This window comes from Monopterus albus, unplaced genomic scaffold, assembly GCF_001952655.1.
Source record: "Monopterus albus unplaced genomic scaffold, M_albus_1.0 scaffold243.1, whole genome shotgun sequence".
Taxonomy (NCBI): Eukaryota; Metazoa; Chordata; class Actinopteri; order Synbranchiformes; family Synbranchidae; genus Monopterus; species Monopterus albus.
In genome coordinates, this window is record NW_018128123.1 from 189,480 (window position 1) to 206,040 (window position 16,561).

Sequence of the window (16,561 nt, forward strand, 5' to 3'; positions counted from 1 at the left end):
TCCTTGTAGGTACAATATCCACTCCTTTCACATGGTGTTTAATCTGAAGTCTGACCAAAGTCACATCCATGGTTTCAATTAAACTGAGTGTGGGGATAAGCACGACTTGCATTGTGAATTACCAGAGAATGTTTCATTACATTTGTCCTGGACACGGAACCAGACTACGAATATCACTTGTGTGGATGTTGGATTAGTCAAACTATTTAGTTCAAAATCTCTTCTGTATGAGGATGATGTTTGGGGACAGCTTTTGAAAGTCTGTGCTGCTTTTACTTCATAATTTGACACTGACCTCCAGTCTGCCTGTAGGGACAGGAGCGGGTGCTAAACCTGATCCTTGTTGCTATAACGTTCCAGTCTCTGCTTACCTTTACAACAAAGAAGTCATACAAGATAAATTGGAGTAACAGAACATTACAACCGACAATCCTGTGTGCTCATTTAATCTGAGCCAGAGCAGGAAATTTGATCTTAATATTTGTATAAGTGAATGTGAAGAGCCGAGGGAAAACGCCGTGAGTGCAGCTTTGTAACAAAACGTTACATTTATACAGTAAATTAAGACATGCTCTGAGACTGAGTTTCAACATGATTGCTAATGTATAGGACCAATACTATAAATATTGATCATTACATGTTCTCCATCCATTATGATGACCTATAGTTTAACAGCAATTTGCTGCATGTTGTGTAGCCAGGCTCACAAAACCTTCCCAAATGATGGGACACTGCAGTTTTATTGTAATCTTAATCTTTTGCAGAATATTTAGACATTTATGGATATAAATTCCAAACCTTTTTCACTATAGTGTTTAGTTCACTGGTTCAAGGATGTTACAATAAACGATACACATTGTGCCCCCTGTAGCTGTATAGTGGGTTTTCTCTCGGTCCACGAAGCAGAATGGAGGGAAAAGGCCAAACAAAAAAGCACATGCTTCATTCACTATTTATTATTCTGAGCTCACACTTTACATAGGCCGCAGACAGCTTTGGCTTGAAGATCGTATTTGTTCATTTATCGTCGTGACTCCAACGTTGTGTATTAGGTCTCTGGGGATGTGGATGCTTTTTATTAGTATGGGTACGGAGATGCCATAGGAACTGATCAGTCGACTTCCTCGATGGTTGGTCCGGAGGATCCTCCACCAGTAGGAGCACCACCTGCTCCAGGGAAGCCACCTGGCATGCCACCAGCGTTCTGGTACAGCTTGGTGATGATGGGGTTGCATACCTTCTCCAGCTCCTGTTGTTGATGCTCATACTCATCCTTCTCTGCAGTCTAGTGCAAAGAGGTCAGATCATTTCTTCTCATATTCAGAATTAAAATTTAGAGTGTAAAGTTCAGTTTAAACTGCTGCTGTTACAAAACAGATGAAGTATATAGCTACACATGGAATCACAATGCATGACTGATTGTATGAAATTGAGTGAAATTTCCATTGAGTTTAGCAAATGCATAGTCCTGCAAAACCACAGAATCAGCAACATTTGGAATTACATTGTGATATCCACATCTTATTTCTAGTAAATTATCCACTCATACTGGAAAACTGAGTTAATAACCACTACTCTGCCTGGCACCAACTCTCAAAGACCATAAAGCAATGACTATTTTGATATAAAAAATATATACTTTGTATGTAGTGGCAAATTTTCATTCCTTTCATTTTTCACCTAAACACTCATGCATAGTCCACCACACCACCAGAAATCTTTGAATTTGACCAGTGGACAAGAATACACACCACTGATATGCAGGTGGGGTCTCAGGGGAAACCTGCTATCCAGGATTATATTACAAAACTTCAGTTGCTTGGCTCGATCTAGACTAATGCTCACCTGGTTCTTGTCAAGCCAGCTGATGACCTCATTGCACTTGTCCAAGATCTTCTGCTTGTCATCATCACTGATCTTGCCAGCAAGCTTCTCATCCTCCACAGTCGACTTCATGTTGAAAGCATACGACTCCAGGCCGTTCTTAGCGGCCACCTTGTCACGTTGGACGTCGTCCTCTGCCTTGTACTTCTCGGCTTCCTGAACCATGCGCTCAATGTCCTCCTTGCTGAGACGACCTGGGAGCAAATGGCACAGTCAGAGATTGTCACTACATTTGAGATGGAGCTGAAATTTAACTCAAAACTCACCCTTGTCATTGGTGATGGTGATCTTGTTCTCCTTGCCGGTGCTCTTGTCGACAGCAGAGACGTTCATGATGCCGTTGGCATCGATATCAAAGGTCACCTCAATCTGAGGAACACCACGAGGAGCAGGAGGGATGCCGGTGAGCTCAAACTTGCCCAGCAGGTTGTTGTCCTTTGTCATAGCGCGCTCGCCCTCATAAACCTGATACAAGTATGAAAGGTTAGCGGACAATTTAAGCTTCGTCTACACTTCTGCCAAATTGAATTCGCTCAGACATCCAAGGAAGGTCAGGGCCATCTTTGGTCTTATGACCTCTGGTGGAAACTACGAATGGCAGGAATAAACGTCATCACTGCGAAACACTGAGACTGGTACAATTATGTTGTACTTACCTGGATGAGCACACCAGGCTGGTTGTCAGAGTAGGTGGTGAAGGTCTGAGTCTGCTTGGTAGGAATGGTGGTGTTACGTTTGATCAAGACTGTCATGACACCACCAGCGGTCTCAATACCCAGGGACAGAGGAGTGACATCCAGAAGCAGCAAGTCCTGCACATTTTCAGATTTGTCACCAGACAGGATGGCAGCCTGGACAGCTGTAAATACAGAGCAGGTTGGAACCAGTGAAAGTTAAAACACTGTAGTTCAGGTCATGATTGCTAGGTGTTACACATGCTGATCGCACTACAAAACCACGTAAAAAGGGTCAAAGACACAACCGTGCGTGCGCTACCATTTGAAGACACCTACCAGCTCCATAAGCCACAGCTTCATCTGGATTGATACTCTTGTTGAGCTCCTTTCCATTGAAGAAATCCTGCAGCAGTTTCTGGATCTTGGGGATACGGGTGGAGCCGCCAACCAACACAATGTCATGAATCTGCCCTTTATCCATCTTGGCGTCACGGAGAGACTTCTCCACAGGGTCCAGGGTGCCACGGAAGAGGTCAGCGTTGAGCTCCTCAAAGCGAGCCCTGGTGATGGAGGTGTAGAAGTCAACTCCCTCATACAGAGAGTCAATTTCAATGCTGGCCTGGGTGCTGGAAGACAGGGTGCGCTTTGCCCTCTCACAAGCGGTGCGCAGACGACGGACAGCTCTCTTGTTGTCGCTGATGTCCTTCTTGTACTTGCGCTTGAACTCTGCGATGAAGTGGTTCACCATGCGGTTGTCGAAATCTTCCCCACCAAGATGAGTATCTCCAGCAGTAGACTTGACTTCAAAGATGCCATCCTCGATGGTCAAGATGGACACGTCGAAGGTGCCACCCCCAAGATCAAAGATGAGAACATTCCTCTCAGACCCAACCTGAGCAACAAGAGAAGTGTGAGACTGTTGTCCATGTGTAGGTGGACTTAAATCACGGTACAGCTACTACCTCTCATCTGCGTCTCACCTTCTTGTCCAAGCCATAAGCAATAGCTGCTGCAGTGGGCTCATTAATTATTCTCAACACATTTAGACCAGAGATAGTTCCGGCGTCCTTGGTTGCTTGACGTTGAGAGTCATTAAAATATGCAGGAACTGTGATAACAGCATTTGACACAGACTGAAAAAAACCCCAAAGAGATGAGTTTTACGTATACTGTGGCAGTTCTGCAATTGTTGAATTTTTTTGTTTTGTTTTTGTAAACTCACCTTCCCGAGGTAGGCTTCAGCAATCTCCTTCATCTTTGTCAGCACCATGGAAGAGATTTCCTCTGGGTAGAAGGTTTTGGTTTCACCTTTGTATTCCACCTCCACTTTGGGGCGTCCACTATCACTGATTATGGTGAATGGCCAGTGTTTCATGTCAGACTGAACTACTGGATCCTCAAATCTTCTGCCAATCAAACGTTTAGCATCTGCACTTGCCAGGAAAAACAAAAGAAATGTTATACTTATTGTTTCTTCAGATACTTCTAATTTATTTACATTCTCATATCATATTAATATGTGAGTAACTCAGTTATTCACTCAGTGACAGCATAAGATCATTAGCATTAATTAGTTAATTAATATTTCATAACAAGCATCACTTCACTCTGCTTTAACCTTACCGAAGACTGTGTTGGTGGGGTTCATGGCAACCTGATTCTTGGCTGCATCTCCGATCAGCCGCTCACTATCCGTGAAGGCCACATAGCTGGGTGTGGTCCTGTTGCCCTGGTCATTGGCAATGATTTCAACTTTGCCATGCTGGAAAACACCAACACAGGAGTAGGTGGTCCCAAGATCAATGCCAACTGCTGCCCCTTTGGACATGATTGCTCTGATAAAGCAGAACAATTCATAGTTAGAGCTTTTCCAGCAGGGGGCAGTTACTCTCAATGAACACAACTGTTATATATGTTACTGTATGCAGTTAATCATTGTGATTTTAGACATACAATCTTATAAGTGCAGTAAAACTATGTCATTACAAGTGTTACTTCACTGTATAACTAACCGCATCTAATAAGCACCTTCTTCAACCTGCAGCCTCGTTCAGGTAAATGGTCTTATATTTGTATAGCGCCTTTCTATGCTTTTACAGCACACTCAAAGCGCTTTCACACTATTTGGCCATTCACCCATTCGCACTCCCAAACCGGTGACATCACCGGGAGTTCAGTGTCTTACTCAAGGACACTTCGACATGTTGACTAGACAAGCCGGGAATCGAACCGCTAATCCGCCGGTTAGGAAACGACCCGCTCTACCTCCTGAGCCACAGCCGCCCCAGGTGAAGGCTACAGTGTCCTGTCATATAATATAATAGACTGGTGTTTCCCCAAGATTAAATGTGAGTGCAAGGCAGCCATCTTAGGCTGGGAAAGTCGATATATTTCGATCTGAAAAGGCGCAGAGAGTTGATCTAGGCAACTGGTTCAACAGCTTTAGTCGCAGACCCCTGTAGTGTAGGCTGCGCTTGTTTGCAGAGCAGCGCAGGACGACGTGAGCCCGACACCATGGAGCATTCTGCAGCTGGAGCTCCGATCAAAATGCTGGCCCCTGGTCCATCTGGGAGAGACGGAGCCCACATCTCCCACACCGCCTGCCTTGCTGCAGCATCCAGCTGTTCCCGCATCCATGCGCCAAGTTGCATGGACCGGTATAAGACTAACACTCCGAGCCAAGTTGCTGCACTCACAGTAACGCCATTGGGGCTTCTTGCCTTAAATTCAGAAGAACGACTTTTCAATTCAAGGTTTTTGTAAGATTATATCACAGGGAAAATTAAGTAGGCGAATGACTATGAAATAAACATGTTCAGTCACGCTATAGGTTACATCCTAGTGGAAATTATTGTGACAGAAAAGCAGAGAAACACCGACAATCTCACACTAAACTCACTATTTGCGGCCATAGCCACTCGGTGGTATAGTAGGCTGTAAGGATGAACAGGCTACACAGCCCGGGCTGACCAGGACCAGCTATGCACAGGCCCGGTGAGAGCTGCCGTCCTACCTGGTGATGCAGAGGCCTGGGGTCGCTGCAGTCCGGCAGATGAACACGGCGTCACTGTTTCAGCTCAGGCGTCCCAGTGCTCCGTGAACCAATCAGCTTTCAGAACAACAGTGGGCTTCCAGCACATTCTGGGCCAGTCTTCAGTCTGATTGGCTCCAGCCTGGACAGATGTAGGGAGGTCTCACAGGATAGAGAGACTAGGGACAGGATTAGAAAGTCCCAGGGCGTTCCTTAACCTGGCTGGTAAAGGTTTAGGTATTTTTAAATGCAAATAACTATTATAGTTTGTTTAGAAAAGCTCGTCCGTTTTTCCTAGTCATCCAGGTCATAGTATGCCCACCTCTGAGCTGATGAAGGTGAAACGTCTTCTGCCTAAAACTACGTCCAGATGCCTTCTTCTAGGCTTTAGACAAACTCATTACAGATGAAGGCATGGCTTCTTCTACAGTGACAGATTTTAAAGTGGTGCAGCCTAAATACTAACTGAATCACACCTTTACCATGTTGGGCTATAAGTCACATCCTGTGGTGTTGGCTATACGAACGTGGTCAGTCTCTTTCCCAGATTTAAGAAAGTGGTAAACTAAATGTACCTGAATTGCTTTTGTACTACAGTCATATTGGCAGCAATGTTTCATCAGCCATTCTTAATCCTACAGGTTTAAACTGAGTTTCCCTTAACTAAGTAATTCTGCCAGCCTTGGTTATTCAGCCAATGCAAAATGTGCAACTTAAATGTAACCCTAGTACAGAGAGATCAGAGAGGAGAAATGATAGAGGCTCTTGTTATTTCCCATGGTCCAAGTAAACATCAAAGGACAGAGACATGAAGGACCACATATACATGTATAGTAAATACACTAATGATTTGTATTTTTGATAAACATCTCTATCAGTTTCAGTGCTAAGGGTCCAAAAGGTGTTCTTCCTACAGGTGAACACAGGCAACATGATAGTTCTGTTTTTATGTCTTTACTTTTTCGAAATCCAATCCAAATCTTTCTGTGTTCCTAGTCAACCTCAAATGCAAAGTCCGTGGCAAAACTGTGGTTGTGTCTATGTCACAACATTTGTTTTCAGGTTCTTGTTGTTTCTTTCAGAAGGGATTTTATTCTACACATTCTTTTGTAACATGCTATACAATATGAATCATAATAAGTCTAATTACATGAGGTGCAGGCACGTGGTCCGAGGGTTGTATACATCATGTGTGGGCACACTCATGTATGGGCAGATGAGAGGATTTCCTCATCTGTTTGTCGGTTTCCAAGGATTGTCCACAACTACCTTCCTGCTTGGTATACTAAAACCATTTTGTACAATAAAAGACTTAAATCTTACCATGGGTCTGAGTTTTGCTACCTGAGTGCAAAATACCCATAGATGAAGACAGATTGGTTTTAACAGTCTATGCCTCGAATAAGTGGATGCCAAAAAAATTTCCTTGAACTAAACAGATTCTTTCTATAAATAAAGATAGCTGGTGGTCAGTGCTTGTCTTAAGTTCAAGACACTAAAATCTAACACCTGTGTCAAGAATCTTGGTGTAATCATTGACCTGTGCATTGTGTTAAGCACTTTGAATTGCCTTTGCATATGAAATAAATAAATAAACTTGTCTTGAAATTTTCTGCAGCTTCCCCTTTTTATGAACTTGGTTTGTCCTTTAACTACAGTGCCACAACTCTTGGAAGACTCGTTGCCTTCACAGGACTTTCCAGCTCACATGGGTGGGTTTCTGTTACATAGGCCTCTGCTAAAGAAACTGTAGAGCTGTGTCAACAGTTTAGTTGGAATCACAGCCTTCCAACATGATGTCCAAGAGGTCCAACCACACTATGACCAAAAAGCTCCCTGAACAGTTGGAGCTGATTTAACTGAGGCCTTATGGGTCTCTAAAGGATCTGCGCTGAAGTATTACCTTTAAGCTAAACAAAGCCCCTGAAAATGCTCTGAACACTAGACTTCTACTCTTCCTGGGCTGTACTGCTGAGAGACCTGTCTCACAGAGCAGGTTGACTTGTGATAGCAGTACAAATGAACTATATGATGATCTCCCTTCTGTGTGAAATACAACAAACACACCTGTATTGATTTGGAAAAGTATTGATATAAAAGATGACAGATATTTCCCCCTTTTCATAACTAAAATGATTATTGGCTAGTACAACTACAGAACTCATTGGGGCAAAACAGTTTAATTTCAAAAGCAGGAGCTAATGTGTGTGAACCATTAATTAAGCTTGTATGTTTAGTATACTGTAGGTATCACATGAGAAAGCCTTAAATGAAAATGTTTGTGGAAACCACAGAGCAGTGATGTCATGGAAGGTCCCTCTGCAGCATACAAATAGCAATGAGGAAACACAGCAGAGTCACAGTGTCGTTGTGGGTGAGTGACAGAGATGAAAGTGCAGCTCAGTGTCTTCATACTACTCATAGAGGGTGAGTCATTTACTGTATTTTTCACTACTTAACTTGTTAGGTAAAAGTAGATAATGCTGGAATGGGATGAAAAACTGAATCTGATCATTAAAAGAAGACAGCGATGCCAGTAGAAGCCCTCACAGTTTCAACATCTTTATATGACAGCGTATGATGTTTTACATTTTGGCTCACTGAGGAATATTACAGGGAAATTCTACATTCTGATGCCCCTGACAAATTACATGGTTGTATTTTCTGAAGATCAAGCTTTTGGTGGCATTAGATTTGTACATGTTATATGTAAAGATTTTAACTTAGTCATGATTCTCAGCCAATTTGCCCTTATTTCATTTAAGCTTATTTATATGTTCTTTTTTTGCACACTTCTGCCATATTGTAGTACAGTATGTATGTCTAGGAATGTATGTGTGGTAATATTTGAATATATCCTGTATATCGCAGTATTCCTTTTATGTGACGCATCTATTTTCATTCCACAGGCAATATTATGTACTTTAAAATATACATAATATTGCCTGTGGAATGAAATATTCTTTATAGGTCAGGCTTTAAAAATCTAAACAAATGTCTCCTCCCATGATTCAAGTCTAATGACAAATGTAGAATTGCTGCTTCTATGCAAAGTTTTGTGGTTTCCATACACCGTGTTCATTTAAATGAATGTAATATCTAACGTGTGTGAGAAGGTCTTGATGGTCTCTGCTCCTTCAAGCCCACCACCTCATTGCTAGCGTCAATATGCCCCCACAAATGTGTTTTCCAAACAGCTCAAGGGAAAAAGCACCCCCAGCCCCCGTGATCAACCCACAGCAAATTTATATTTTCTCTTATACGCACCCTTACTTTCTCTTTCACCATGAAAGGACTGACCACATTACTTCCTGTCACAGCAGACATGCATCAGCTAGGTAGTGGTGGGCTGCTTCTTTTGTAGCTGCAGTTTAGTGAAGAACAGTATTTTTGTTTCCTCTGTCACCTCCTCCCCACACACACACACAGTCCCAGGTCAGTGGCACAGAGAGGAAGAGATGAGTCAGACGTGAGAAACGGTATTTCTACCTCGGACACCTGTGTGCGCGGGGCATGGAAACACTTTGTGCTCTTGACTAACTTTTTAAATTCCACCAGACACTTTGCTCATTCGTTCTGTTGGGGTCAAGGGGGAGCTGCCTGGATCCGGTGTCCTTTTATGAGGCATCACATGTATTGTCAGATTGTATGGTGTAGAAATGACACCTTGCTCTCCATGTCAGTTTTCAAAAAATCTATGTTCCTATTTATTTGATTGTAGTTTCACTTGCGGTTTGGCAGCGTGTGACTGTGATGAAAGGTCAGACACTCATCTTAAGGTGCCCCCTAACCAATGCGCACAACACCTATGTGGAGTGGAAGAATCCCAAAGGATACATTATGTTCTTCAGTCACAATAGAGGTGACAATCACATCGACAACTGTATGAGCAACAACATAATTCCAATCTTTGATTCCATACATCAAGGATATTATACATCTTTTTACTTCCTCTGGCTTTTTTTCCAGCTTTAAAGGACAAGCGCTACACAATCATCAGACTGTCAAGCTCTACATTCACCATCAGTATTTCCAATGTTAACTTCAAAGATGGAGGAAACTACACATGCTCACACTATGGCACCCGCACAGAAGAGAAGAAGGTGGAGGTGACAGTGCTAGGTGAGTGTTACGTTCCTGCTACATATTCATTTGCACACTGTTCATATGCTGATACTGTATATTTATCTTTGCACTATTTCATTCAACTCATGTGACTTAACATCTTATTCCACCTCATCCCATTGCTCTAGTGTTCTATAAGCTTAATGTAATATCAGTTGTACATATCTATTGGTAAATTAGTTCTGACTGTTCATACTGTCATGGTTAGACCCCCTCACCTGGAGGATGAGGGAGAACTGAGAGGACTCAAGACTGCTGACCCAGGTGCTAGTTAAAAAAAAAAAAAAGGTTTAATGGAACAAAACACAAGCATCATAACAAGGGCCATGAACATATATAGACAGCAAAGTAGGGTAGAGATGGTGGAGGAGACCAGGATGGCCAGGGGAAATAAAAAAACAGACTAACAGCAAAAAAACAGGAGAATCGGAGGAAGAGGACGGACAGGTGAATAAACAAGCAAACCAGGAAGGTAGGCGAACGAAAATGGAAATCCACAGCACAAGAACTGTCACCGTGGATAACAAAAAGAACATCTAGCTAACCACATGGGGGACAAAAAAAAGAGGTCCACAGCACAGGAACTGTCAGCATGGAACACAAAATGACATACAAATACATACCACAACTATAGGGCTGTTACAGGATATGCACGTTAATGCTCCACGAATGGCGGCGCGTCCGCCAGAGGTATAAATAAATGGACTGTATTTTGTAAATAAGGTAGGAGGGTGATTACAGTAATGCGGCCCAGCTGTGGACAACTCACAAGTCACTAATTACAAAATGCGACACAGCTGAGGCGCTGATCCTGCAAAAAGAGCAAGCACGCGAGAGAAAGGCAGAAGAGAGGCAGGTCGCACCGAGCAGACCTGACACATACTGCATGTCTGGTTAGATGCTAAACTGTATTTTGTTTCCTTGTACTTGTACATGGGTAATGACAATAAAGTTGAATCTAATCTAATCTATTAAATTATTGTTGAAGCCATTAAAGATATGGCTTTGACAGTGATTTAGATGCTTTACTAACCTTCATCATGGCTCACCATGACTACTGTGTTCATTAGTAGGATAAGCATTTCATAATATTATAATAATATTTGGTCTTGTGTTCATTCTTTTAAAGGTTATCCCAAAATGAATGTAATAAAGCATAAAGAACAGTTTGTCATAAAGTGTACTGCTAAGGGGAACCACCATCCTCCGCAGATTTCCATGAAACTGGGCCATGGACCTGAAATTCTTGGTAAGTTGGTAAGACTGATGTAGTGGACTTAGACTAAATAGCAGAAGCGACAGTGTAACTAAGAAGTGAACAAGAAGAGGTCACATACAGTGAATCTGACTTGCAAAACTCACATTGTCAATCTTTAATCTATATTTTATTATATCTGCAGTTTTGTGCATAGTACTTTGCACATTTATGAACAAAACCAGCATGTGGGTTTAAATGCGTCACTGTTTTTTTTACCAGCCAGCATTTTTATTGGCCAGTGAGCTTTACAGGCGTATCAGCATTAAACTCAGCAACCACAGGTGGGCTTCTCTACCTGCCACAGTAATCTTTATTTGTGGGTTGCCAGATGTTATTTTAAGACCTGATAATGACCACAACCTTAGTCATGAATTCCTTTTTAACTGTCCATTAATGACACCATTTCTATGTACACATAAAGTTACTCCTACTCTCTTTGTGTTAAACTTTGAATAAATGGAAGGTATAAATCTTGATTTTGATCCAGTGCCTCTGCAGTGTTACATTATGATGGGTGTTTGTCTGAGGTGGACTGGTACACCTGCTTAGCAAAGGAATCTAACATCATCTGCCTTATTTCCCAGATCAACGTCAAGTGCGACATGAAGATAAAAGCTATGTCTCTGAGGCTATGTTACACATCCAGTCAGTGACGACCAGAGTCAGTGTAACATGCCTTGTTCGCCATCCAGCTCTGCTCACATCACCTCTGATTAACTTTGTCGAAGTTGAACGAGACTGTGAGTACAGTTCATTTAATCTGAAACTTAACTACCAGTTCCTATTTTAGTGACTATAACTTTTAGACAAGCATGTTGTATTGACAGTCCATGTAAAAGTTTCACCAGCAGACAAAATACAAAAACATGGCCCTCGTATTAACCAAAACACATTTACTTGAAAGACTGATATTTGAGGAACGGTGAATGCATGTATGTGGCGTCACAAAAAGGGAAAGCACTGGAGAGGGGTTTTTTTTTGCTCCATGACACTGTCCGCAGCACCAAACTGCCCTGTGTCATTTCCTCTTTTTGTATGTTGTAAACAGTCTGGTTTCCTGTCCTCTAACAGAGACACAACTGGTGTGTGATTTGCAGCTTGTTCAAATAGCAGCATGAATTTCCACTTCGATTTTCTATGAACTGAATGTTGTTTCTGTTCATTAATAATGTAATCCCCCTCTCTGTCACAGCACCAAAGGCCCTCAGTACAACCACAACCAGTTCAGCCACAGCTCAGCCCAAAACGACAACTGGCTGGTTCAGACATGGGCAAACAACAGTGTTCTTTCCGACCCCAGATGTAACTGGGCCATCTACAGCACCGACTAGATTTCCTGCAAACCCTGTCACCTCTACAGGTTCACATCTCAGCACTAGTGGTGAGACAAACTGTTTTCATTTGTATACCATTTTTATGGCACATGCAATATGCAGAGATGAGATGAGATGAGGAACACAAAGCAACACCCCTAAAGAAAGTTTTAAGAAACACCAAAAAAGTATATTTTAATGTTACATATCAAAATAAACATTACAGAAGTTCAAACAGTAAATTATGTCTCAGAGGGTTAGGGTTAACCTTATTTAAAAAAAAAAGTGGCTACACCAAAATCTAAATGAATTTAAGATGTACAGAATCTACAACAGGAAAGCAACCTCTACATCATGACTACATACCATGGATATTATATCTCTTATTTATTGCTCAAAATGTTTAGTACATCATGCAGAGTGTCAGTCTGTGGGGTGGAAACTAAAGCTTTCTCAGCTTTCATAGTAATTTAGACTGGTGGCTGACCCAGCACTGTAGCTGTGATAGCACTAGATCTGTTTGCTGCGATGGAAGTGTCAGACTATAGTGTGAAACTCGGTTCTGTTAGATGCGTTTATAAGTTCTGAGGGCGGAACTGTGAGGCCCCTGTAGAGATTTTCCAAGATAAGTGCAGAGTATCATCAAAGATTGATATCCCTGCTTGACAAACTGTAGTGTACATTTTCTTACATCTTTAAGGAAGAACAACTTTTGAGAGAAAGTCAGACAAACCTACACAAAATATTACAGTTCCCAGCCAAAATATTTTCTGTTTCACATGAAGATTAATGTGAAACAGAAACTATTTTCTTTAACAAAGTTCACCTTCTCTGGCCTCTTTTTTTCTTCTTATTAAAATGTATTTATTTTATTGTAGATGGAACAAAAACCTCTCTGCTGACCACCCCAACCAGCATGAGGAATGACACTATCAGTAATGCAACAAGCACAACAGGTACGATATCTCAGCGTCTAATACTTTTTCTCGACAAATGTATGTTTGGTGCCATCTCGTGGTAGGTCTGGACAACTACAACTGGGTTGCTGCATTTAGAAAACAGGGTTGAGCTGCAGCGTTCTGGGTTAAGTATTGTATCCCTCTTCTTTATATTTTCTTAAAGGCTGGACACCTGTCTCTGAGACAACAGAAGAGACCACATCCTTCAACAGTACAGGGGGAAACAGAACAGGTAAATTCATACTGTTAACAGTCCCAGTATTTGGCTGGTTGAGACTAAAACTGGGCGCCTCTGGAGTGAAAATAATAATGTTCCTGTCTTGTCTTATGCACACAGTACAAATGTGATTAAGGGTTTGCTGAACTAACTACCAGCATTCTGTCCAGTGATCCCAGGGAGCACCAATGACCCGAAGATGCAGACCAGAAGCGGAGGACGTTCATCATTACTGGTGTTCCTGGTGACATGCCTCATCGTTGCTCTTCTGGTGGTGGTCATTTTTTTCACCATGAAGCTGAGGAAAGCTCACATTGCCTGGAAAAGAGGTAAATAGAGCATGTCCCTGAATTCTCCATGGCATTTAATCACACCAACCATGTCAGAGTGAACTTTACCCAGGGCCCATAAATGCCTGAAGCAAATCCTTTGTACTAGCTCTACTCTGGCTTCTGTTTCATGTATGGCTGTAAATAGATATAAAAATAAAAATATATACAACTTAATGTAAAGTATATAATAAAAATATACACTCATATTCCCCTTGGTTAGGTACACCTCTACAGTTGTATGCAGTTCAGTGCAACACGTCCACCTTAACATCTGTGTTTATGAAGCTGAAAATGTCTCAGTTTTTGATGAAATTGTCATAAAGATATATATACAATTCTATGTTTATTAGTGAGGTCATAGGTGGTCTTCTGTTGTACTGGACTACATTATATTTAGAGGTGTCTCTAAATTTTTGGCCTCCCCAGCTACATACATGAGAAGGTCAGAATATTAGGAACCCCTCTGCATATAGCCTCCTATATTGAGGGCATGTAGTTGCACAAAGCCATGCAGTTTCTTTTTGAAATGCATTTTTAAAAAAAGCATATGACAGTTTTTATTGTTACAGAGAATGAAGAGTCTGATCCATCCGAGGAGAGCAGTAAATCAAAATCAAGCCAGGAGGAGAAGAACTCCCAGGGACAAAGGCGAAGAGGTAAAGATAAAAACTTTACCTTAACTGCTTTTTAAGTTTCCTACCAGAGGAAACATATTGAAAAACATTTGTGCCAGCAGAGACTGCAATCCACCTGCAAAACTTTGACTTCCTGCTGCTCCCACACATGCTTTGTGAATTATGTTCTGTGACACACACCATGCCAAGCACACTGTGATGCCTTGAGGAAAAAATGAATTCTTCAGTGTAATTATATTTGATTTTGCATGTGCTGACTTATTACTTTAATTTTCAAGCAGCTACATTCATTTCCCAAATTCAAGTAAGAATTGCAGTTCAAGGAGAGTCTCTGCTGACACACTGGTCCTTCCACAGTGTGTAAAGAAGTAATTTGTTTTTGCACGGACTCACTGATTATGAAACTCTCTCTCTCTCTCTCTCTGTCAAACAGGTCCTGCCAACATTGCATTCACACAGTATGTTTCTGAAGAACCAGCAGCGATAACCTCAGTGATAAACACAGCTGCAATGAGAGCAACAGAGAGTGTAAATAAAGAGCAGACTTCTCAGCCTCTAGCCCCGTCACAAACCTCAGCCAAATGTGACATTAAGGAGACAGCACTGTAAAATGCATTTATAAGCAGCAGCATATTGTGCCCACAGATTAAGCTAGTTAGCTTTTATCTGCACTTCTAACAGAGTGTATGTTTACACAGAAGAAAATGTGGCAACACATTGCTTGCACTGTACTGTGATATGTTATGTATATATGTTTACTTATACCAGTAAATTATGTTTTACATTTTGCTTTAACACACTTTGAATGAACATGGATGTGTGATTGTTTTGTATCTTTTGTGATATTTTCCATAAAGTGACATTCCCATGTGATGTGACATCCCATATATCAACTCTATAGTACGCTACTACACAGGTACCTCAGATGTTCCCTCCTTGTAGTTTTTTCTTTTTTTTACATAATAATATTGTGTAACACACCCTACAGATTTATTCTATCATGTTTAACACTAAACATCTACTGTATTATACCACTAAGTCTAGCCTACAGTATGGAATAAGAGGGGTATGCATCACTGATTATAATGTATTTATAGCACATATATATATATATTTGGATTACTTATTTTAATTTCCAAGATAGAGCACAGTTATCACCTCCTCACAGGAGTAAGATTACAGGCATACACTTACCCTATTGTGTAATTATATACATTAATACATCTCATGGATAGCCTATAAAATTTGGAAAGAAATGGTCATTAGCCTAATTATAAAGTCATGTGAAGCACACTGTATTGAAGTTGTAATCAAGCTCATACAGCTTTTAATGTTCTGGAAATAAATGTAATTGACATAATCATAATCATAAGAAATTACCCTAAACATTGCCACCTGACACTAATCAGGTCTATTAATGTAGCAGAAGTAGTCAATTTAATGAATAGGCCAACCCCTCTCCCAGGACATCACATTGCCACTCTGGTGAAATACTACATAAATTTCACTATGAAGTTAAAACGCATTAGTGGTCTTATCACCTATTATTAAAAAATTAGGGTCAGCGACTTTATTAACCAATATAAAATCTATTCATTATTTTGTGGTAACACAGCTTATTGCAGAACATTTTACACAACACTTTTGAACAAAATTAATAGGGATATAATATGAACAAGCAGACTTCGTTAACCTTTACTGCATACGTTTGACACTGAGATGGCCAAATTTAAAACCAGTGAGGTTCGTTGGATATTTGGTCCCAGTGCTGAGGAGCTGATGTAGTTTTCCAGGCCACTAGGTGTCACAGCACTTCCTTTGTTTGGGGCTCCAAAGCTTCGAATCTCTATCGGCACAAACAGAAAGAATATCACTAAGCTTCATAATACTCCATCCACTCTTTACTAATCTCAAGGCAAGATACAACACAATACCTTGCGGGAAATCACTGGGCAATCCTAATTCAAGAATCCATGCAGTGATTATGAAACAAACACCATGAAACAGGAAGTAGGCTGTATTGTCATCGCGTCATTAACGACAGCGAGCGTCATTGGTGGACCATCGAGGAAAGACGGAATTACTCACAGAGTCGACATATGATTGGCTGCATTACCGGCCATATATAAG

At 41.2% G+C, this 16,561-nt stretch overlaps 2 protein-coding genes and 1 long non-coding RNA gene across 4 annotated transcripts; 1 reads left to right on the forward strand and 2 right to left on the reverse strand.

Annotated features, from left to right (window-relative positions):
- Positions 1-1,072: 1,072 nt before the first annotated feature.
- LOC109972025 (heat shock cognate 71 kDa protein) lies at positions 1,073-5,652 on the reverse strand. Its single transcript, XM_020620620.1, has 9 exons — positions 5,575-5,652; positions 4,185-4,396; positions 3,784-3,989; positions 3,542-3,694; positions 2,898-3,453; positions 2,541-2,743; positions 2,151-2,349; positions 1,846-2,078; positions 1,073-1,285 (listed from the first exon to the last, which is right to left on the reverse strand). The coding sequence occupies exons 2-9, from the start codon at positions 4,387-4,389 to the stop codon at positions 1,112-1,114; spliced, it is 1,929 nt and encodes a 642-aa protein (XP_020476276.1). The 5' UTR covers positions 4,390-4,396; positions 5,575-5,652; the 3' UTR covers positions 1,073-1,111.
- Positions 5,653-7,970: 2,318 nt separating this feature from the next.
- crtam (cytotoxic and regulatory T cell molecule) lies at positions 7,971-15,342 on the forward strand. Of its 2 annotated transcripts, none has more exons than XM_020620621.1 (11): positions 7,971-8,019; positions 9,314-9,475; positions 9,562-9,714; positions 10,847-10,966; positions 11,560-11,715; positions 12,168-12,356; positions 13,167-13,244; positions 13,411-13,479; positions 13,635-13,793; positions 14,366-14,452; positions 14,865-15,342. In XM_020620621.1, the coding sequence occupies exons 1-11, from the start codon at positions 7,980-7,982 to the stop codon at positions 15,038-15,040; spliced, it is 1,389 nt and encodes a 462-aa protein (XP_020476277.1). In that variant the 5' UTR covers positions 7,971-7,979; the 3' UTR covers positions 15,041-15,342. The 2 variants fall into 2 exon arrangements, with proteins under 2 accessions (XP_020476277.1, XP_020476278.1); XM_020620622.1 differs by having other exon boundaries at positions 9,314-9,454.
- LOC109972030 (uncharacterized) lies at positions 13,695-16,455 on the reverse strand. The gene is made up of 4 exons (XR_002276631.1): positions 16,366-16,455; positions 16,125-16,277; positions 14,825-14,936; positions 13,695-13,782 (listed from the first exon to the last, which is right to left on the reverse strand). It is a non-coding gene; the product is annotated as an uncharacterized LOC109972030 (long non-coding RNA).
- Between the last annotated feature and the right edge of the window lie 106 nt (positions 16,456-16,561).